The sequence below is a fragment of the Coptis chinensis genome, chromosome 6, assembly GCF_015680905.1.
Source record: "Coptis chinensis isolate HL-2020 chromosome 6, ASM1568090v1, whole genome shotgun sequence".
Taxonomy (NCBI): domain Eukaryota; kingdom Viridiplantae; phylum Streptophyta; class Magnoliopsida; order Ranunculales; family Ranunculaceae; genus Coptis; species Coptis chinensis.
Window position 1 is genome coordinate 76,322,331 of NC_141461.1, and position 24,161 is coordinate 76,346,491.

General features: G+C 41.6%; 1 protein-coding gene across 1 annotated transcript; it reads right to left on the minus strand.

Moving 5' to 3' along the window:
* Positions 1–3,165: 3,165 nt before the first annotated feature.
* LOC147494524 (uncharacterized) lies at positions 3,166–23,415 on the minus strand. Its single transcript, XM_086568962.1, has 10 exons — positions 23,104–23,415; positions 22,842–23,024; positions 22,543–22,761; positions 22,397–22,451; positions 22,257–22,315; positions 21,994–22,119; positions 18,819–18,882; positions 18,525–18,679; positions 4,271–4,354; positions 3,166–3,615 (listed from the first exon to the last, which is right to left on the minus strand). The coding sequence occupies exons 1-10, from the start codon at positions 23,224–23,226 to the stop codon at positions 3,592–3,594; spliced, it is 1,092 nt and encodes a 363-aa protein (XP_086425088.1). The 5' UTR covers positions 23,227–23,415; the 3' UTR covers positions 3,166–3,591.
* Between the last annotated feature and the right edge of the window lie 746 nt (positions 23,416–24,161).

Consider the following 24,161-nt stretch of genomic DNA (forward strand, 5'->3'; position numbering starts at 1 on the left):
CATACCTCTGGGGCCGGGAAAGTGGAGTATCTGATGGAGTGTTGATGGTATTGCTTGCATTTGGTGGATCCAATGACGTCCAAGGATGGCATTATAGGACGAGTTGACATCTAGAACGCTGAACCGCGTGGTGATGCTAACCTTGTCCTCTTGGGATCCAACGGAGATGGGGAGTATGATGTCACCAACAAGGTTAGTTATAGATCCATTGAATCCATAGATAGGGGAAATTGGATCGATGAAGACCGACTTGGGCAGGTTCATCTCTTTGATGGTCTGATAGAACAAGATGTCACAGGAGCTACCTGGGTCGATCAACACGCGCTTGACTGTCCAGTCACTAATTTTGACGTGGACAACCAGGGCATCATTATAGGGGAGGCAAACCTTGTTGAGGTCAGCCTCAGTAAAAGTTATGTGGCCTGAACTGCGACTTGAAGTACGTGGGGTAGGTGCGCCTGCAAGGAGAACTGGTAAACTTCTTGGAGAGCGCCTACTCGTCTGCATTTTTTCCTAGTGGACGTAACAGAATCGTCTTGGAAGGTGATCATGTTGATCGTCCTGTTGTTGTCTCTGTCAGATGAGTGTTGACGGCGGTCATGATGGGATCGGCCGCTGGGACGTCCTCTTAGTTGAGAGCAAGCTTGGCCATGGTTGCGAGCTGGAGATCTGCTACGCTCTCTGCGAGCCATGAGTTTATGGCGCAGGTCGCCATCGGCTATATTGGCATAATGCTTGATATGTCTTGATTCTATGAGGTCTTAGAGGTAGTGTTTGAGCCCCCAGCACTCGTTGGTGTCATGAAACTTTGCTCTATGGAAGGTGTAGTATGGCTTTCCTGGTCGATCTTCTGGCTGTCATACCGCAGGTCGGTAATAGGCAGCTTTCTTGATTTTCTCTAGTATATAACTGGGAGATCGGGTAAGTACAATGAACTCACTCCTGCGATGAGTTTTGTCTCCGGAGTTCTGGCCATTCTATCTAAGACGCTTCTTAGAAGGTGGGGCGTCGTTAGAGATCGCTGCCACTTGTTGTTCTTCTATTAGGCCTTCCCGTTTCAGGCATTCTTGTAGCTTGATATATTTGTATACTCGAACATACAGCTCAGCTAAGGTTTCTGGACGTTCTTTCAAGAGCGATCTGGATAGTGCTGTGTTGCGTACACGGCGTTGGTGAATGCCAATGTGACGAATGACTCTTTGAGGCCGCTCTCCATGCATAGCAGTTTGGTTTTGAACCGACCTAAGAAGGAGTGGATGTCTTCATAGAGCTGGAAAAGTGAATCTAGGTCGACTTTTTTACGCCTGTTGTCGACGTACTGGCTAGCGAATAGATTGGTGAGATTCTCGAAGTTCTTTATCGAGTCGGGCTCGAATGAGAATAACCAATCGAGAGCGCCATCTTTAAGGCTTGTAGGAAACAAATGGCAGTGGAGATGGTCGAACTCCTGGGCACTATAGAGTGCGAGGCTCGCATGTAGCGAGCCACGTGTTGACCAGGACATATGCTGTCATCGTACATTGCAAAGCGTGGTTGGATGAAATCCGGAGAGGAGGGTTTACTAAGTACCTACGTCTTTAGCATTTTTTGAACGATCTGAGTGGCGTCCTTCTTGACTGCACTCTGATCGATTCTTTGCGACAACTCGTTAATCTGCTGATTAACTTCATTGATACCGTCCTCTATTATGGCACCATTTGGGTTTTGCGCGTCCACTTGTGCTTGTAATGCAACATTCTCCTGCATGAGCAGGGTAATGTGCTCATTCATTGTACCTAGTTGATTTGCTAGGCTCTGTATTTGAGCTTCGAGGCTTGTTATGCTTCATGGGCTTGAGGGTTTTTCTTATTGGATGGTTTGTAAAAGTTGGTTTTTCAAGAAATCGAGACCACAGACGGCGCCAATGTAAAGGTGTTATTTAGTTTGGGCTTTACAAATATGATTAAGGTGGAGGAGAAGGGGTTAGTAGATTGGAAAGACCGAGTTCGTCCTGAGCAAACTGTCTACGTATTAAGCTCTCACTTCTGAAAGGAGAGTTGAATCCGGTCTGGCATAGTTCATGCAAGTGGTATTTATAGTTGTTGTGCATGTAGATCTGCGCAACACGTGTACTGACGAGTACAGATGTGTTGTTGAGATCAAGGATACATGTAGGGCTAGAGCTGGTAGAAATTTCGTAATGATGGGGAGTGGTTGCAGTAGTTCATATATTGCAGTAAGGGGTTGTATAAGTATGGCCCTGGTAATGATTGCATCTGAACAAGGGATGATGTCATAAGATGAAGCGTTCTGCGTGAGATCGTCCGTTCGACCTGCGTCACCCTGGAGTGAGCTAGTAGGACAAACATCTTAGATCGGGTGATGATGTCGTTGCTTGTAGCACGAGCTGAAGTAGACCACCTACATGAGGCGAGTTGCTTATGAAGCGAGCTTGGAGGACAAAGACATGAGGTCAGTAGGATATTTCTGCTTATGCTAGACGCACGCCTGATATTCATTAGATGTTAATATTACTCCCTAACATGCCCTACAACTGTTTTTGTTTTCCTAGTATGTTTAAATTGTAGTTTTGGCAAATCTAAAATGTTTATTAGATGAAAATTAAACAATTGATCGAATCTAGCTATGATGCATTTTGCTACTAGAACCATATCCATCAAGGTAATTTATAGAATACTCTCCTACAGCTTCGTATGGTACTCTGGTTATGTGAATTTCACTTCATCAAGCTAGTTCCAGTGGAACGCTGACCCAGTTTGAATTGGCAAAGAAAGACAACAGCCAGGACGTCCAGCGAAAAGAAAAACTAATGTAGCAGAGCAGTTCGCAGAGCAGGAACTGCTCTCGCAAGTCGCAATACAACCACCATCGTCACTGCCACTCCTGGCACTGTAGACTTTCTTATGATTATGTATCAGATTATAATTTCTCCCAACTTTATTTGGAAGGAGGAATGCTAGCATGCAGCAGCCATTGAAAATTTTAATCTTGAAATTTTCTAGATTCTAACAATAGGACGCAATTAAGCTGGTGTTTCCATAATTCCACTGCGTGCCAGCATTCCTCCCATTATAATTGAACTGCTGAGCCATGGGCAACCTCTAAATCGTGGCAAAAATTGCAATAATTTTAATACACAACAGACATGGCTTGGCAAACATAGAATTCAGAAAAGAAGCTCTTCCCGAAGGCAACTCGAGGAAAACATATTCAACTGACTGTTTTTTGGGATAATAATAATTCCCAGTCCACGTATACAATCGAAAGGAACTACACAGTTCTACATAAAAACTCAAGATTGATCGTCTTATATGTGGCGAACTCACTACAGTAACAACACATTCACTAAATAAATAAACTCTGGATTGGTCGTCCCACATATATAGCCAGGAAAGGCTCTTTCATATGTACTACCATCCGCTCATCGAACCCATCAATAAAATACTTCAATCATAAAATTTGTCCACCCTCAAGCTTCACTTAATCAGTAGAAAGAATCCAAAAGACCTCTCTCCAAAGTTGCACTTCCTACAGCTATCCAAGATTTGCTGATGGGAATGTGAATGTCTGTCTGTCCTCTTGCCCACAAAATCAGAATTCAAACTCTCCACTTGCCTGCAGCAAATTTGCAGGATTGTTGGGATGGAACAAAAAGAATAAAGAAGAGAAAATAGACGAGACAAAAAGAAGCAAGTTCCCTAAGCACATTAAGATCCCAAAAGAACTTTAATTAAATGAAATAATTTCGAGTTACCAGCAGCAATTTTTCAGAATAATGAAAAACATGGGAGAAAAAGGAAGCCAGCATTTTAAATAGTTAACACATTAAGATCCACAGAAAAATATAGCCATAAGAAAAAGGGTTATTTAGACCTACCACCCATTTTCAGATGGAATCAGACATACCCCCATGCCACTTTCAGAGAAATTATAAATGAGCTCCCACCCAATCAAAAAAAACAAAACAAAACAAGATCGACGGCCGGCTATGAGATGAAGTTATTTTTCTTGTAAAATGCCCACTGAATCCCCCTTTTTTTTGGCAGGTCTAAATAACCCTAAGAAAAAAATTCGGGGGTGAACCACTTTTGAGAATTTAAAAAGCCCCACTAGCCTGCAGCAATTTCGATTGCAAAACAAGGAAGGATTCTAGATTTCTAAGTACATCAAGATCCCCATGAAACATATGAAAAGTTATCAAAGGGAGTAAAGAAACGACAAATTTAATGACAAGAACAAATATATTAGAAGTTCATCTCAAAACACTCACCTTAGTGAACAGAATGTCCTTGTTGTTGATGTGCATAATGCCATCCTTCAGTGTACATTTCCATCTGCTTTTGGTCCTTGTAACCTAACCAGTCCATATGTTATGCAAACATTATACAAGGATAAGCCTCAAGTACGAGTGATATATAAGAAGGGACCCACAAGCTAATTCTTAAGCTCATTTATGCTATAAAAAAGTAGAACAAGAAAGATGAAGATAATTACATTGTTCAAACATGCATATATTGTCCTCGCAAGGATCATGATACCCAACAATCAGCGAAATTCAATACTCAAAAACACTTAAAATATGAAAAGGCCCCGAAAGATAATTTCAATGGCCCAAACTTTTTGAGCTACTCATAAGTCATACAAGGATATGAACACCACAATAACCTGACTCCTGAAAAATGAGGGTCTATAACAGATGAAAACTCAGTAATGAAATAAATACGATCTCATAGGCAATCCCAACCACCACAGGTGTTGTATGGCTCCAAAAGTTTCGGTCGATAACATGCTTTCCTCGCTTCCTATTCATTTGCGGGTCAGGACCCGAGTTCAAGAGGTGATTTATGTAATTGCTTCTTCTTTTAACAATGTTGCCAATTCCCATTACTTACTGTATAACACTCTTTTCTTTCTGCGTTTTCTCATTGATTGCAACAAGATAGCTACTTTGATAAACAATGGGCGCAATCATTCATTGGGAGACGATCCCACTGGAACAGAAAAAAGAAAAGAAAGAATAGCTCAACGTCCTACTCGGATTGATTTCTAACTGAACTGAATGGCTTTACAGCGAACAATGCCTCGAGCCTATGTTCAAAGGCCCCTGCCTTGGCTCACTATGCTTTCTAATATCGGGTTTCTGGAACTGACTCTCTCTTTGCCATCTTTCTTTAGAACTTGAACTTCTGGCGAGTCATTCAGGGCGATTAAGAACCCTGCAAAGCCTGGTCATGGATCGGGCTTTGTGACCTCTTTCTTGTTAAGGTAGCTAAATAACATATACTTGTTCTACTCTTAATCATAGTAGATAAGTTATATTCTGTGAGTTTCAGCCGTTCTTTTACCCCTTTATATTAGTTTGGGGGACGCTTTACTTCACACCAAAGAAAACAGCCGAGAAAGGAAAACCAACAGGACGAGAAAGACTAAATGGGGACATTAGCTTAGCTAAAGAAGGGAGTTCAGTCTACACTGTCAGACATGGCTTTTTCCATTCAATTGGGCACCTTTATTTCTTTTTTCTTATATAATCTAATAGCAATAAGCCGCCTTATATACCATTAAGTATAATAACAACAAGGCAAGCAGCCACTACGATCGACTAAAAGGAGAGGAACATGATAGTCTCTACCTTGCTCGAGCAGCTCCTCTTTCTTATTGATGGCTCCTGAGCGCTGTTTGTAGGAAAGCTCCGAGTTCCGTAAAATAAGTTGTGCCATTCCATCTCTAGCAGGTCTGGCACTCACGTGACCGACAGTGAAAGATCTATCACTTCCAGGGGTAGAGTTCTGTTATGAGTGACGAGCTAATGCCCTATTGATCAAAGCTCATGAGCTCTGTTATGAGCGGGCTTTCTTTCGTTGATCAGGAACCTCGCTCTCCTCCAGGAATACCGGCAAAGAGCAGAATAGATAGATCAATATACTTATAATGGCAGTCGGCTACAGATCTTCTCTGGCCTCGGATCCACGCCTTGCAAAAGCTAAAGGCAGCCAATAACCTGACTCATAACGTCGGCACCGGGTATAATCGTCTTTCTCGGTTCAGCACTGACTTCACGATGATCCTTTCTCTTAACGTCAGAAGCCCATCACGCTTAACCTCCCTTTCCTTACCTAGAAGTCTTTGGCAGGCTTTTCATCTTAATGCTAGAAAGAAACTTTCTGCTTTCACTCTTAATGAATGCAGTAACGAGTTGGACAGAGAGAGGCAGGAACAGCACCATGTGAGATTCTCATCCCAACTCGTTCGATTAATGGTGTTGCAGTCAGCCCTGTTCCTAGAGATCCTGGGATGGAGGGACGCAAGAGAAGTAGGAATGGGATCGATGCAGTAGCCCAGGCATCCAATGCATTTAGTACAGCTGACTTTGATGCTTAAAATGAAACATTCAACATTTTCGCACGCGATTTGCCGTTGAAGGCTCCTTGATTTGATACTAGCACTTGAGAGCGAAAGGTAGCCTCTTCTTTTGATGATGATCTAGCTATGTCAGTTGGTTTGGCTACTACTCTTTCTTCTATGATGCTATTTTGGTCCCATTCCTCAAGGCAGAGGAAGGTTTTCCAAATGACTGATCACCCCGTGGAACTATGGTTTGGCTACTTCTGTATGGTCTTACCGAGAACCCTTCAGATAGGTCCATGTGTTACTATATTTGTTTTTCAAATTTCATCATTGACCGGGTGAGGCATACCATACAACTCTTTTATCTGGAGCAGATAGACCTAGAGCAAAGCCCTTCTTTCACTCACATCTGGTACCATGGAGCTGTACCTATGGAAAGGATTAAGACCATAGGGGAAGGAAATCGCTCGCTAGTGGAAGGAAATCACTCGCTAGTGCGCACCTCACCCAAGGTTCACGTCACTAAGTAAATTCAAGCTTCGACGCACTCCCGCCTCGTGTTTTCGACACGGGAGGTAGTAAGGAAGCTCATGCGTTAGCGTGAGGTTTAAGAACGCTCATGTCGCGGCACGCGAGAGGTGGGTGGAGGGCTCCTGCCCGCACGCCAGTAGGCTATTGAGTAATCCAATGGTAGGCTTATCTAGCTCAGCTGGTAGAGCATTCGACTTTTACCCTAAGGGTCACAGGTTCACATCTTTCTAGACCCAAAAACCTCACTCTAATGTGCTGGCGCTTGGAAGTGAATAGCCTACTGGTGCGTGCTAGCGCCTGCCGGTAGTTCAGTAAAGTAAGCACTTCGGTAAAGACCGTCCAACTAATACCACTAGGTAGTAAGAATATTCACGCTGCTCGTGTGCCACGCCACTATTTAGTGACCAGTAAAGCTACGGATAGGCGACTGATGGACACCTAATAAGCTAATCGAGCGCGCTATTCATATGCTACTCAAGGGCGTCAGACCTTAACAGAATGAGGGTGACCCTATCCTTCTCAATACAGCCGTCATAAGTGAGTCCTGACTAGAAGTGCACGCCTGACGATACAGTTCAAAAGAGCGATTAAAAGCACTATATAAAGAAGAAAGAAAGTGCTTTCGTGTAGGCCCCCCCGATGACTAAGGGGGGCTATAGCTAATCATTCTTAGTTCTTAGTTAGGCCAGGCTCGTAAGTCAGAAGATGAAGCTAATCACTCTTAGTTAGACCGGGATCAAAAGCATCTGAACTTGGCCGGAGGAAATGCTTCTCCAGATGCTGCTATATTCGAGTACACCAGTAGGTCGGCTATTAGTCTACGCCAGTAGGTTACGGCTATTAGTCTATGCCAGTAGGTGATTAAGAATCCATAGGATGATAGAAGTGAGAAATGTTAATGTTAGAGGAAGCGAAATTAATAGGTGCCGGAGCGGCTATTAGTCTACGCCAGTAGGGTTCTCTTGGGCATCGACTACAGTCGCACAATCATCAGCTGAAGCAGAATATATAGCAGCAGCTGGAGCTGGAGTAACAAGTCAAGCGATATGGCAAAGAAAGAAGGATATTCAAAAACATGGGGGAGCAAGAGGAAGATCCCACTGAGATCTACTGTGACAACAAGTCAGCAATAGCCTTGGCAAAGAACCCAGTCTATCACAGTAAGACAAAACATATTGCGATAAAGTACCACTTTCTCAGAGAAGCAGAAGTTAACGAAGAGATCAAGCTGCAGTATTTCAAAACTGAGGAAAAACTCGCAGACATCTTTACAAAGGCACTTCCCGAGATCGAAGTTAGAGATATTACGCGGCATGATCGAAGTCACAGAAAAGAACATTATTAATTAGTCCCTAACGTGATACGTCTTCACCATGTGCGATTACTACTCTTGCTTGTAAAGGCTTCTAAATGAGTGTATAAGGAAAAGGTAAAGGCCGCAAGAAAAAGGTGGAAAGACAGAAAAGACCATAGAATAGGAATAGGAATGTATCCGCTGCTATTCGACAACTTTCTCCGTGGACAAAGGCCCGGAGCTAAAGGTTAACAAAAGATTGAAGAACTCATGTCTAAATGATACGAGACGGATCAGTCAAGGGCCACCAGAGTAACAAAGCTGGCGAATATCCGTGAGAGCGGAAGATAAAAAGGTATAGGTAAGTAAGGCTTGCACTGCACCTCTTTTAAGATCAAGGGGTGTTAAAGTATGCAATATAGAAAGAGGCTGATGAGCCCCCCAACAAAACTAACTAAACAAGGGTCGCCTGACTACACTACATTCAACCTTGCCTTAATGAATGAGCTTTCAGCACGGTCCGGAATTCTAAAAGTCTACCCTGACTACACAGATTTGACTACACTACATGAATAAGAATGGGCTTCCTAGTGCCGGCAACCACGAACGCTCAGGGGCTGGAAAGGGGCTCCAAGTAAAGCAGTAAAACCAGCCTCAAGAAAGCTATTGTATTGTAGTTACGGTACTTTTACCGATTGCTTATTCTATTCTTCTTTCTTTGGATATCGCACAGGAACGAGCACTCCCTGGATCCGGAGAGATGGATGGCAAGGATGCCTCTTATCTGGCCGATTTCAAGAATGCTAAAAGAGAGACTTCACAAGTATCTGTTCAATTAAAGGGCTTCTTTGGAGGAAGTAATCATGTCAATTAAAGGGCTGTTATTTTTCTGGGCCAAAGCTCAGGAGGAAACTAGTAACATTCCTTTTGAGCACTTTGTGTGTAGATGGGAAGATATTTTGATTTGAGAACGGTGTTTTCTGTTTTTGTGTACATTTGATGTTGTTCTTTCTTTTAGTTGGTTTTCAATGTAAGGATACCTCATCCTACTATTTCTATGTTTTTATATTTTTATATCAATGAAATATCTATTTACCGATAAAAAAAAAAAAAAAAAGTATCTGTTCAATTATGGGCCCAGTTGCTCTTCCCGGGATGGGGTCTCTAAGCTATGTTGCTGGCTTGGTGGGTATCGACCCAGCCCAGCCTTATGAGAGACAGAGACGGGACCTAGTGAGCTAGTTGATGGTACGGCTGTAGAGGCAGGCTAAGGCAAACACCTAGAGGGAAGGACAGGAATCCAGAAACATCGGGGTTGATGGGCCCTAACTCCAATCCCAGTGCCGTGAGATACTGAAATGGTACCCCTTGGGAAAGAAGACGTTGATGAATTAAGTCCCACGAAGGCCCGGCGCTAGTCTTGGTATTCCCGAGAAGGAAGCAGCAGAATCACTTGGGAACCTCCAAACTTACCTACTTAAAGGAATGGCTTTGATCGCTAAGCTACGGCGGTACAGAACCCCCTGGATCGGTTAGGATCCTTCCTCTCCTTGTTTGTGACTGAACCTATCGAGAGAGGGCACTAAATAGTACATTGCCTCTGTAGTGAGGTACCTTTAAGGGGACCTCACGGGATAAGAAAGATATTAAGTAGAAGAAAAGCTACGTTTAAGGCCCGATAAAGTAAGCCCATCAGGGGAGTTACTTATCGATAGTATAAACTAAAGCTTGTACTCATCCGAAAAAGCTATATCCTGAAGGTAGCTCCTAGAAACGATAAGCTCAAAAGCTACACTTCAGTCTTAGCTACACTTAAGTCTTAGCTCCTACTGTCAGCTACAACCGTTAGTGCTAGCTCAGTAGCTACACTTGCGTTAAGTAGAGTCAGACCTTATTCAATTCCTTCCTCAAGTCAGGAATGTAGGTCCGGTTTGCTCTAGCTCCAGAGGATAATGTAAGAAAAGCTACGTTTAAGCTACGATACGAAAACCCGCAAGGGAGTTACTTATCGAGAAGTCTAAACTCCGGGGTTTACTAAAGGAAAACTTCCTATCCTTGTCTTAGCTCCAACTTTAAGAGTAGCTCTTAGCTCAGTAGCTACACTTCAGTCTTAGCTCCATCTCGAAAGGCTAACTGCAACAGTCGGCCTTAGCTCGAAAGAGTAGCCCCTTCCTCAGTCTCAGCTCCAACAGTCAGCTCAACACTAGAAGGATTTTCTTGAAGAAACTCAAAACCTCAAGTATACGATGTTCTTGCCGATGATTAGGTACTTGGTTAAGTATAGCTTCTTAACTCCTATCTCCTTCGGGAACTGGGTGATGCTTTTATATCTTCCTAGGGTTGACCAGCCGCTAAGAGCTCCAACTCGAAAGGGCAAGGAGGAAATATTGTAGAATGATGTTCGAGATCACTGAGAATAAGTTGTCTTTTTCTGACTAAACCTAATCTTTCTTTTCTCTCCTCAGCTCTGCGCCCGATCTTATTGGTTCAATCCATATACTGGTGCCACTCCTCTCCTTTGGACCCACTGCCGATCCCAGCGTTCTATCACAGGCTTAAGAATCTCAGGGGCATGATCAGGCGGTTGTTGGTAATTGTAACATCACTCACGGTAGCCATAGAGAAGTAATAAACTCACTATTTGTTTTAAACTATTTATTTGTTTTAGGAATTATTTCTAAGACTCACATCGTTGGACTTCAACCCAATTCTATTGATTCCCGGAACCAAACTCCAGCTATATTGGATTATCTATTAGAGACTAATTCGACTTTTTAAACTGAACTACTTAGGTTTGGTGAGCAGCGATACTAAGAAGCTTCCATCTGTGCACTATTGCATTTTCTTAAGAAAGAGATAAAGGTGAAAAGCGGCTTTGAATGCTTTCTTAGAATACTTCAATCTAAAAAGAGTATTGGCGCTATTATCATAGTGCCCAATTGATGTTTTCAGAAATCTATTTATCCAAAGAATTAATTTGATTTCTTTTTGTATTCTTAGAAAAATGTATATCATAATTCACTCTGCTTTATTTTCTTCTAGGCTGGACTGGAATAGAAACAGGGTATCGGTTTATCCTACTTCTCTGTGTAAGGGATCAAATCGATTGATATAGACTCTTGTAACTTGAAACCCCTCCGGAATCTCTTTACCCAATTCCTTCCTTCATGGCAGGCAGTGAACTCAAGAACACCCGCCCGTTCTGAACACTAGATCGAAGAAAGTAAAAACTATCAAAAGAGAATCATCTAATATCCAAAGTAAGAGGACTTATCCGAAAGAAGCGGCGAAGGAAGCGAACGTTGACTCTATACTCCTGGCTTAGCTACAGGAATGATTAGCTGACTTCTAGAAAGAAGCGAAGGATGTTCTATGTAGATACCTTTGATACTGCTTCTTCCCCAGGCAAAGGGATCGATCTGAACACATGGGTGCCAGGATTCCAGTCCTTTTCTTTTTGTTAGAAATGTTAATGTTAGAGGAAGCAAAATTAATAGGTGCCGGAGCGGCAACAATTGCTTCAGCGGGAGCTGCTGTCGGTATTGGCATTTTAAGTTCTTTGGTCCATTCTGTGGCTAGGAATCCATCATTGGCAAAACAATCATTTGATTATGTTCTTCCTTTTCTTCTTTTTATGGAGAAGATGAATGTTGGGGCATCGTTTTCCAAGAACAATGCTCCTCCCGACCCTGCAGATGATGGAAAGGGTAGGGGGCATAATACGCCTTATTGGGCTCTCTATGTGAGAGCCCTCGATCACTTGAGATCGGAAATGAAAAAACAAAAAGGGCGCCCCATCTCCCACGGAAAAGCCTGAAAAATTATAGCCCTTTTAGGCGGGGATTGCATTGATGGCCTTACGGATCTCACAGCAGATCTGGTTGCACAACAGGATTCCCCTTCCTTAAAGAAGGCTTGTAGAATCCTAGATGATATTAAGAACAAGAACATTTTGGACAGCGAGTTAGATAAGTATCAACCAGGAACATTTTGAACATTTTGAACCTCTTGTCTTAAGTTCAACCAGGAACGAAAGAAGACAAGAGGTTGTTTACATCGCTCGTGCCTCAAGAAGGGCAGCAACTGAAATCGCTGGCACTCCCCCCTACTTCTAAAAAGGAAAAAGCATTCGTTTTAGGTGAGCGAAGGCACCTTTGGAGGGCTTGGACAGAGAATCCAAGGCTTGCAAGGAATCGAAAGCATTCCGCCTTCTTCCTCTACCATTATCACAATTGCTTCCGCAGCTGCTGGAAGCCAAGTTGGTTACACCCATACCTCCCAGACCAGTATCAGATCCACCTCCCAGGAATCATAATCCTAATACCAGGCGTGAATATCACATGGGAGGAGCAGGGCACTGGACTGATAGATGTTACAATCTGATAAACCTGGTGCAAGATCTTCTTGACAAAGAACTTCTGAAGTTTGAACCACCGGAAGAGAAGCCTCGGCGTCCGCTGCAATTGATGCATCCGCTGCCATTGAATTTGCTGCTGTCTCTGACTTACGAACAAGCAGTCCAAGGCCTTACCTTAGTTCCTTATCTTTAGCTTGAGAGATGGGAATTGAAGGAGAAGCTGTGATCGGAACTTCTTTTGCCTGTTCACGACTCTCCGATGAAGGCTTTCAGGCCTAACCGCAGTTATTTCTGGAGGAAGGACAGAAGGGATCAACCCTACACCCGGTTCAATTCTGAGTGAAATCCCCTGGCAACGTCCTTACTTAACTTACCTGGCTCCAGGGAAAGACATTCTTTTCTCTAGGAAACGACCTCAAGCTTTGATTTATATTTATTAAGGCAAAAAGGGGGGGCATCGTGATTTAGCTGTTGTCGAAAGGGAAGATAGTTCTTTGATCCGAAGAAGTTCTTGCTCAAGTTGAACCAGTTCGGTGAGACCCGGGCTTAGCTCTTTGAAGCAGATGTTGAAGGAATAAGGGCTGCTGTTAGCGGAATCAGATCTCTTAGTTGAACTAGATGAGGAAAGATACGCCGTAAGCTAAAACCCGAAAAGGTTTTCCTTTCAAAAGACCTATTTCATCATGATCCCGGCAGCCCACGACCAGAAGATTTCGAATCTTAGGCAGAAAATGGATTATTTTCGCATGGCCGGATCGAGAACTTCATGGCTGATAGGCCTACAGACGCTTTACACCCCAGAATAGACTTGTTTCACGTCTTTCAGCTCCCCCTCTTTCCTTAGATCAGGTTAGCGCTTATGCTGCTTCACGCAACTATATTCAATAAATTGAGTCGAGAGGAAAAAAAGCAATTGAATCGGCCGTCATCCTTCCTTTCGCCCCTGAGTTCGCTAGCTTCATTGTATGGAATGACCGGACTGACTTCAGGGAAGAAAGTGGTGACCTACCAAAGGCAAAGAGTTGGGTTCTCTACCGCACCAAGCAAGCCGTTATTAGGCTTTCCCTTTCACCAGAGCTACTTGGGAAACTTCCACGAGCTTCGTTTCCTGGTAGGGTAACCTCTGTCTTCATGTTCACATCTTTATCTGACTCTTTCTTTCATTGCGCCTTTCGCCTCCCTTGAAGTCAAAACTATCCTCTCGGTCTCGAACTCATATGGTCCATTGTCCTGTCCTTGAAACTATCATCTACGCCTCTGGTTTTGAAAGTCTGGAGAGCCATCACTCAGGCACAGTTTTGAACCCTATATCTGTCCCTTTCAAGCCATTTTCAAAGTCAGCTGATCAGTCTTCTGTCAAGTAAGTTAGTCACTCGGAATTGGAAACGTCTTCATTTAATCATTCAGTGTCACTAAATCTATCATTTGATAAACATCAGCAGGATCGACCTAAGGATGGGGATTCAAACAAAATCAAGTTAGTCTTGGAAGTTGGAACTTCAGTTCTTTGCTTGCGCTTCTGCTCGACTTGATCGTTCTTGCTTTCTCCTTTCTTTCTATCGTACTTCACTTTCCCCGCTGCCGGCTCTTTCTGCTGAGGTCTCTGTACCGGTCGCTATTGAGGACAGGGTAAGGGCTATGTTCTTCTTAGCTTGACTCTCCTATTGATCCTCAGCTTTGCCCTTCTGCCTGATCGTTCGAGTGATTCTTCTTTCTTTCTCCTGTCCAACCAGAGCTGGGATTAGGAATAGAGTAAGATAAGGGCCCACCGAGAGTTAGTTGTACTCTAGAGGTTCCTTCTCTCTTTCTTCTTTCTTTAGTGGACCAAAGTTCCAGCTATAACCAAACAACTGTTTTGCTAAGATTTCGTGCCATTCTTTCAATCAGTATCGAAAAATCAATCATTACTGTTGCCCCAAGAGCAGCTGATGTTGAAGCTGTGTTCGACAAGCCCAGCACGTAGATGAGAAAGCCTTGAGAAGTAGGTCCGCGTAGGGGTTGGAATTCTCCCTATTCAGTTGCCCAAGGAGGCTAAATCCACTTTCTTCAACCAAAGGTGGCAAAGTCTTTCTTGCCATGAGGCTAGGTCGGCCAGTCTAGGGAAATCGGCTGTTGACCTCCCCTGCCCATGAGGTGGATTAGACAGCTTTTACGCTAAGTATACATGAAAGCCTATTTGTTTAGAGCCTATTTCCTTCCTATTTGAGAGATACCAATCTGACAACTCAAAAGTCTCATAAGAGATCTCCTTTTCCCAGAAAGAGTGAGCCAGTCGATCTAACATTCTTCTAGCCAGAGAAGAAAGGAGTTTCTGACTTTCCAAGTGATTGGTTTTCATTGTTTTGAACTGATCGACAGAAAGCAGGAAAGACATTTAAAAGCTGTCGTTCAGCAGCTCCTTTTTCTAACCCCGAAAGGGGAATTCAGCCAATCTAAAGATCCAATCCCTCATGGCACACTTTCACGATACACTTTCGAAATGAATGAATGTTCTTTTGGGAAAAGAAAATGTAGAATCATACACCTACGAGACAGGCCTTTGTCTTTTGCCTCGGCCAACCAACACTAGTCTTGGTGCGCCTCCTAACCGTCTAACTCACTAAGGAGTGGTGAAACCGGGCTACGAGGCAATCAAATTCATTGATCGCTATCGAAGTTTTCCTTCTTTTTTCAACCCTACGCGGCAGCTGCTGGGGAATATGGGTGTACTACCCTACAGCAGTTTATAAAAGGTCTCTATCCCGCCCTTGCACTCACCTTTGTCTCTGCTGCCGCTACCTTTCTTTGAAAGACTTTTCTTAGTCCACCTTCTTGAGAACTCTCTTTCTCGAGATTTCAATAAATGTACATGTGTACAGCAATTGCATGTGTAATGTTCATGTTACGGACGTGCACGACAAAAGCATGGGTAAGCGAACCAAAGCGAAACCATTACAGGACCTGGAAAGGTGCCTTTTTGTTTACTTATTTTGGATTTGCTATCCAAATAGATCTATCAAAAGGGATTTCCCGAAATCGATCGTGAAATGGTACCGTATGCCAGCCTCAATCCATCAATGGTAGTTCGCCAGGCCCGATCTAACTATTTAAAGGGGAGTTAGCATCAGAAATCTATCTTTCCATGGTCATTTACGCTCCTTTCCAGTGGCTGAAATGCTCATGTTTAAGCACCGGCTTCACGAAAACAGAGAATGAACCTCTACTGTTTTCAAACAGCGTGTTTTTTCTAATAAAAAAGGTAGAGAGAGGTGAGCGAGAGAATGCTTTAAAGGATAAAGGAGCGGTCCATATATGTATAGTTAAGTATCACTCTCTAAATTCAAATCAAAGTAGTGGTGAAGGAGATAAGTCATGTAAGGACAGGCGAGCATCTATAGTCAGCTCTGTATTACCTTTTTTTTTCTAATGATGGTGTGGGCAGAGCACCGTTATCCACCAGTTGAGAAAGAGTGTCTGGCCCTCATGTTCGCGGTACAGAAACTCAGACATGACCTTGTATCCCATACCATTTACCTTGTGTCAAGGGTCAACCCAAGCAAGATTTTGGTCACCAAAGCAGGAGCTCCAAGTGCTCGCCTTGCGCAATCAATGGCCAATCCTGTTTTCCCAATTTTATATTGTCTATGTCCCAGGCCATTAAAGGACAAGCACTGGGCAGACTTCCTCGCTGCGCATCCTCTTCTACCGTACTCTCCATTAAATGATGACCATCCCAACGAATCTGTTATGCAGGTCGGCTTCACCCACGATCCACAGAAACATGGGAAATTGAGTTTGCATGATCTAAATGGGCCTCCCGAATGAATGGACGAAAAGCCTTGCTGTGGGGCCCCACAGGTGTTGGCATTCATCACACCATCAGTCCCGCGATTCGTATGCGCTCTCCTCGCTTTCAGACTCAAAGTTCCAACAACGTTGAAGAGTATCAACAAGCTGATTATGGGAATGGAACTAGCTCAGGAGTTGGCAATCAGAAGTCAGGGGCCCCTACTTATTATTGTGTGTGAACCAAATGAAACAATGTCTATGAAACCGCTTGCTACCAATATGCTGTTGATTTGACTACCACACCCCAAGAGATAAGTGAGACGCACTCTCAAGCTATCCTAACGTCTTTAAGCTAAGTACCAACCACTTGAGGCCAACCTGTAAAGGGCTCCAATCGTTGTTCGAACGCTCTCACCACTATATAGCTGCTGCTCGCCTGTCTAGCCGACCAATATAATGACGCTACTCTCTCCCGACTGTCTGACTCACGGAATCCGATTTTTTACACGCTATCCTCGCCTTGAATCCTTATTCTGGGCGAGCATTTACCCCAGTGAATGATCTAAAGAAAGCCTTTTTTAGTGGTAATGAATGAATGGTCTGCCTGCAACGACGAGGGAAGCCAATACCGCAGGCTTGGTCACGTACTCTTGTATATAATATTCATAGTCCTTGTCACAAGCCTCGTCCCAGACAAAGAAAGTGCATTCCTTTTGTCATTCGCTTATAGAGAAGGGGAGACATCTTCCCAGAGAGATTGGAAATTCATCCTACTATCTATAATATAAGATGATAGGCAAGACGTCCGTGCTTTCAACTCTCCGAGATTCTAGGGTGGAGAGGATGTTTAGTCTTTGCAGGATCGACTTGCGTTTTTCCGCACAATGAATCCAATAAGCTCGCCCCCTACCTACTAATTAATAAGAGAGAGACCCAAAAGAGAGTGGATAGTTTCTGGTCGGGCGGAACGGAGTCCCATGGATTCTATGAATTGGTACGTGCCCAAAAGACCTTGCTTTTTGCTGTACCTTGTGAAAGGTGAAAGCGCTACCCTCCTGGTTCTCGAACTTTGCACAATGAATCCAATAAGCTCACCCCCTACCTACTAATTAATAAGAGAGAGACCCAAAAGAGAGTGGATAGTTTCTGGTCGGGCAGAACGGAGTCCCATGGATTCTATGAATTGGTACGTGCCCAAAAAACCTTGCTTTTTGCTGTACCTGGTGAAAGGTGAAAGCGCTACCCTCCTGGTTCTCGAACTTTTCGTACTCTTAGAAAAATGTATATCATAATTCACTCTGCTCTATTTTCTTCTAGACTGGTTCTGAAACAGGGTATATATATTCGTATATATCAATCAACGCCGTACTTCTCTTGTTTCATCAGTATCTCTAAACCGGTAGTTTCTTCATTAATAGGATAAATGACGCGTTCTAATGTAACTTGAACCCCTCTGAAGGATCTTACCCTTCCTTCTTAATATAGGATAAATGACATGTATGGGAATTCTTTGCAGATACACGGGCAAACATTAGAAGAGAAGAGTTTACGAGTGAAGTTTGAAGGGATGCGGAGTATCATCTTGATGCTGAGAATTGTAAAAAGATGCAAGATCTAGTATCATCTATTATATATAGTAGCTGCCCCCTTCTGGTCTTCCCTTGTTTACTTTCGTCCACCTTGTATGCTAAGTGACATGGACACTTCATTATCCTAAAAAAAGTTTGCGTCGGACAGACACACAGACACTGGTGTCGGACACGTTGTGCATATGATTTCAATATAAGGTTTCTTCTATACCTAAAAGACTAAAAAAATAATCTATCAACATAATTACAACTCCATAAATGCCACTTTCTTAGTTATTTATTTGTTAGGAGGTGCTTTGTATCGTCTTGACCCCAAGAATTAGTCATGTAACTATAGAATAGTCAAAAATTCTTTTTAATTAGCTGTGTCCCCGTGTCATACTTCATACAGGTCGCGTGTGAGACACTCCGTATCTGTGTCAATGCGTCTTAGGTTGAATGTTATTTTTTTTGCTAAAGGGTAATTTTATAAATTGGTAAAAAAATACAAAGGAAAACAAAAATAACTGAAAAAGTACATTAAGATTGGTCACGGTCTTAATCCATGGCAAGGTTGAATGTAATTAAAATTCCAACAATAACACCAATATATAATATTTGGTAATGTAAAGAAGACCTACACCCATAGTCAGTTTACCTTATCAAACTGAGCGAGAACTAAATGCTGTGTGTTTGGCTCCTCTCCTTCGTCCGCATCATCCAAATCGTCATCATCGTTTTCATTCAAAGGTTCATCGTCATCATCCACAATGTCATTTTGTGTGCCAACATTGGGAGTGCCCGCATGTAAATCTACCAAAGCAGAAGGAACAAGGCAGCAATTGTTATGTGTATAATAATATACTTGCTGGAATAATTTCCCAAAAACCAATCACGTGCTAAATATCAACTCCAAAGTGTTGGTTTAGGAGAAGATGTTCAAAAAACTTACCGAGGGGAGCAGGTGTGTTCACTGTGTTGTAGTCTTCACTAGCAACTCCTTGATAAGGGTACAGCTTCAACAGTTATGAAAAGAAATGTTAGAAACAAAATGCTGAATCAGCAATGTGAAGGATTGGGTGTTGTGGAGCGGACGGAGGCAGGTTGAAATACTAAATAACTGTGACCACTTTCAGTAGTGCTTATAAATATGCTACTGAAAGAGGGTATGGGCCTACCTACTAACATATGTTAATGAGGGCCCAGATTGAATGCAGAATAACAAGACTAAAGAATGACAACAAACATACACACCAAACATGCCCTACTTAGTTGTTAATATAAAATAGCTTGAAAGGAACACTTATGAGACAGTTTCCAAACAATAATTAATGATTTTATAGATTTGTTCATAAAGTGACAATTTGATCCATAAACACCTTTTCGCTGATGATATGAAAATCCACCTTAGTGGGCTTCGTCTGCTAATGAAACTATTGTTGAGTCTGATTATCACTATTCTTTCTGTTTTTAAAATAACGAGCTTGAACACGTCTTTCAACGAGAAGAGACTAAAACCCAACAGGATATCACCTTTGGTAGGGGTTCATGCATAGTAGTCAACCACAGCCTTTTACTCTGCATTAAGCACAATGAATCCATCCATAAAATTGATTGTCCTCACCCAATCTGGAAATTTTGTCACTCGTTTTATTCCGTACGGGGGCCAAAGAACTGTTGGAAGAAGATGCTCTGACAAAAACTTATTTTTGGCCGTTGCCATTGGAAAAAATAACCATCTCCCAAAGACTCTTTGGTCGATGTGGGAGGACAGAATATTCCCACTAAAACTTGATGACATTTATATTGACAAATAAAGCGGAATAGGAGAAAAACCAGAGTCACGGTTGATCTTCATGGAGAATATTTGGAATGCACATTCCATACTTCGTCCCGTAGTCCCCTTTTCAGCTTAAACCACCCATCTAAATTCTAGAGACAGTGATTTCACCACTACTCGCTAGGGACCTGGTCAAATGTATTACGAAGGTACATGATGAGCATACTGATCAGGAAGCAGCTAGTACATTCATTATGAATAAGATCTTTATCATCACATCTTCAACTTGATCGATCATTCTATCCTCCTATGCAAATGTATAGATAACGTGTTACATAATATCAAGAAATTGAATAGAACCTCCACAATCTTAATATTTATTATTTCTTCTCAAAACTCAAAAGCACATTCCAAGTGGCCCTAACTCCACTCTATTAACTTACTAAAGTAATCAACATTGTAAGCTTTTCTTTTTAACATAATAAGCAAACTAAACAGGTCTGTCCACAAGAAAAGCATATGTTCGCTGGAAGAAAGTCATAATTGGTTCAGTTTCGCCCCCCAAGTTTCTCAGACTGAAAATAGAATTTTCCTCTACTGATAACCAATACCTTCGATACAAAAAACCTCCATAATATCATTGATAATCCACAATGGAGTTTCCCATTCTGATTGCAAGATGCTTTCTTAGGCCATCTACTAGAGGATGATAACTTTTTGACACAAAATTTGTGCCAAACAATACTCAATTCCTCTTTGAAATGGTGCATCCAAATAGATAGAAGAACAATTTTACTTCATTCTAACCAAGAAATTCATTTGGACTGTCAATTGTTTGCTGACTACCTATCAAATGTGACATACGAAATACTCAAAAATATAAATATGCGACTATTCAACTTCTCCATGTTATTCTGTTGGTGCTAATGTTCATATCATTTGGGGTACCTCAGTCTTTGCTGATGGTGATAACAAATTCATTGGACTAATATATATGGTTAACTGGTAGAATCTCAATGACATATTCAGGAAAGCACTTTCTTTCTCCCTCGGCCAATCAGATGTATGTATTTGACTTCTTCACATACACCAAAACTATTTCAAGTTCATAATAAAAGGATCAATACAACAAAAGCCATTTGTAATTCTTTGTTCGTCCTTTTTTTTTGCTAGGCTGTAATTCTTTGTTCGTCCATTTCAACAAAAGGACCTTAACGTTAGGATTCTTATACTCGAAGTCGACTTGCTTCTTTATGTTATTATATTACCCTAAAGTTAACTTTCACTCTAAGCTGCATATATATGGGCCAGAACAAACTGTCAAAGTGAATAGTTCAAAGTGTATGTGATGGCTGAATACCAGCATATCTCAAAGTACAATAACCACTTTCTGTTCTTGTTGATCAGTGAAATATCCAAACATCAAAACTACTCTCTTTATGCTGTTTTCACTTTTCAAAATATCGGCATAAACAGTTATATTTAATACCACAATAAAAGGATAAATAGGGGATCCAACTTCCCGAAATGCTTCAATTTGTATGCTCAGTTCTGTTAGGTTTTACTTTAGTAGGAGAACTGGAATTGTGTTGGCATCCAAGAAGTAGATATCCTTTGATGCCACAGAGGACTGTGATAGAAGGACTAAAAGAGATGAGGAAGAGAGTGCATGAATATGATACAATAAGCATGCACACATAACTCACACATCAAACAAACATTCAGTTCATCACAAATTAGAGAAAAACTCTGCTTTTAATTCCGATAAATGGTTTGCAAGTTCAGGAAATTTAGTACTACGAAAAAATAATAGGGACGATAATGAGAAAAACAGAGAAAGGCCAAAATGAACTCATCTAGTCATCTTTCTACCTTCTCTGAGTTATGTTGAACTATACTATTATTGTTCATAAAATGTGATTCTAACTTACTATTCCCTTTTGCCTTCCTTCCATGAGTAAACAAGCAACCAACAGTAGATTATGAATGCCACATGCAATAAAGCCAAATTAATACTCTATGATTCATATCTTACCAAAGCTACAGAGAACAGAGAAGAACAAACGCTCTCTAACTTCAAGTAATAGTATTATTGCAGTTCATGTAAGAATATCAGCGTTATCTTTAGTAGTACTATGTAGATATTTCATTTATTTCTAGCACTAATTGCACATGCAATTCAATGATGCAACCGTAAATAAAACACTGCTGAATTTAACAATGCTAGGTTCAAGCATATATTATTAACTTGAACAAAACACAACATTCTTACGGAGGAACACATGAGATCTACTTTAATAAGAATGAAAACAGTATAAATGTTCTGGCAAAGGTAATAAACAAATACCTCTGTTTGAAAAACATCATATGCACCATCCCCAGCCCCATCTTGTTGCGGTATATATCCGCCCCCATGAAAATGAGGAGCAAAATCCTCACGTTTCCGCTTGCCAGAAGACATCATGAAGAAATCCTGGATTTAAACCATATAATTTAGAATCACAATGACTTCTAGATTACATTTATCAGAATTAACACAAACAAGTTTATGTTTCCTTCAAAAAGTAACCAAGCCCTACCAAATAAACATATTTAAAGAAAGAGTATAACCTGCGTCGTGGGTTGAGGAGGATTCCCTCTGTCCCCTTCCTCCCGCCCTTCGACATAAGCTACAAGATTCAAACCTAATTACTACCAATAGCTTGAAGATAGATATATGCTCTATCCTTAGCCAATGCCACTAAACTCACCGACATTAACGTCTACTCCAAGAGGCCTTTGGTTCATCCAAGGAGAAGGTGCTTGCTGCACAAACAATAAATGAATTTCAAATCTTAATGGTCAATGCTAGAAACTACTAACAAAAAATCCCACATCGATAGCTTTAAAAACTTACCATATATGGACTAGGCATCCCAGGTTTCACCTCATTCGGAGTAACACTCTCATGTCCACTACTATAATCACTGATTGTAGGAAGCTGATACATCGAATTCTCCCCACTTCCTGGCAACGGCGTCTGAACATTTCCAGGCAACGGAGTCTGTACCGTTCCAGGTAAAGGCGTCTGAGCTGTCCCTGGTAACGGTGTTTGCATTGGAGTCTGTAACGGCGTCTAAAATCCAAAACCCAAATTCCCAATCAACTAACAACTAGCAACCTAAAAGTAAATAAAATTAACTTTAAGGTGGTTACCGGTGGAAAGAGCATCTCGGCAGTGGGCGTTTCGTACTCTTCAGTGGGCTCATAGGGTACATTGAGATCATGAACAGGTGTAGGACCAACAGCAGGTGCACCATTAGTAGGTAATTTAGGTACAGTTGATCTTTCTATTGGTCCTAATATAGCACCATATTGCATCATCTTCATTTCCCACAGCTGAAATTTCAAAACAAAAAACAAATAAATAAAAGAATCACAAAACCCTAAGTTAATAAAATAAAAGAGACGAGAATACCCCTTGAAGTTCATGGAGAACAGATTCATCGACATTAGATTGAAGGAAATCATCGCGAACTTTATTAACAACGTCTTCAATCACATTAATGTAAACCCCACTTGTTGTAGTTGTCGTTGCCATAAAAAAAAATAAAAAATTATTACGAGGAGAGAGAAAGAGGGAAAATATTTTCTAAAACAAAACCAGATCTGACTATCTTAGAAAGGTTGAAGACGATGATTAATAAACAAAAGGTTTGATCCAGTGCTACCTCATTCCTTCGCCCCCATTTTACACTCATCAATCAATCAAGTGCCCGGGCCCCGGGTCACCTTAGAGGCCCAATACCTTAGTCCTCATACTTTGGACTTATGGGCCTCATAGGCCTAAATCGAGATGATACTGTCCTATGCCACGACAGGTATTTGCTTAGAATCCTTGCACCATATTTGATTTTAGGAAACGACAAAGTTTTAGGGTTTTAGCCTTAGAAAGACTGAAGAGAGATTGGTTTTTGAGTTTCGAAGTAACCGGGCTAAGAATGTAGCTAGTGCTATTTACCATTTCTGTTTCGGTGGTTTGGTTTCCACATGGAAAGCCCTATTCCTTTCCACGGGGTAAACAAACAGCCAAAAAACTATGGAAAATGTAGATTACCACACCTATTTTCCTTTCCTTTCTATAGTCATTCCTTAAGAACAAACACACTCTAGATGTAAATAGTGCCTCGGGAAGCTCGAAGTGTAGCATCCGATTCGAGACATCATAAAAAAAAGGCATTCATGAACTTCCCTGTTTAAAGCAAAACTAATCCATTCTTTAATCTCCTTTGATGCATCTCCAAGTATATTCACCTCAATAGAAAGCTTGTGAAGTTCTCTTGGCTTGCAAAACTTAGTGCAAAGATATATTGTTGCAACACTGTGCTGATCATATCATCATTGGAGTAAAGAGGGAAGACTAAGTTCGGGTTGAAAGTCCAAATAAATCTCCAACGTTTAGAAAGAAAACTAGTTGGAACAGCTTGTTCCATATTTAAAAATGACAAAATGTGGTGAATGATTTCGTCTGGTAAA

Excerpts from the sequence above, each read along its gene's own strand:
- LOC147494524 (XM_086568962.1), bottom strand. The coding sequence starts at position 23,226 with ATGGCAACGACAACTACAACAAGTGGGGTTTACATTAATGTGATTGAA. Across the intron at positions 22,120-22,256 it reads CTCCTCAACCCACGACGCAG|GATTTCTTCATGATGTCTTC; the intron begins GTTATACTCTTT and ends GTTTAAATCCAG. Across the intron at positions 18,883-21,993 it reads ATGATGTTTTTCAAACAGAG|CTGTACCCTTATCAAGGAGT; the intron begins GTATTTGTTTAT and ends TAACTGTTGAAG.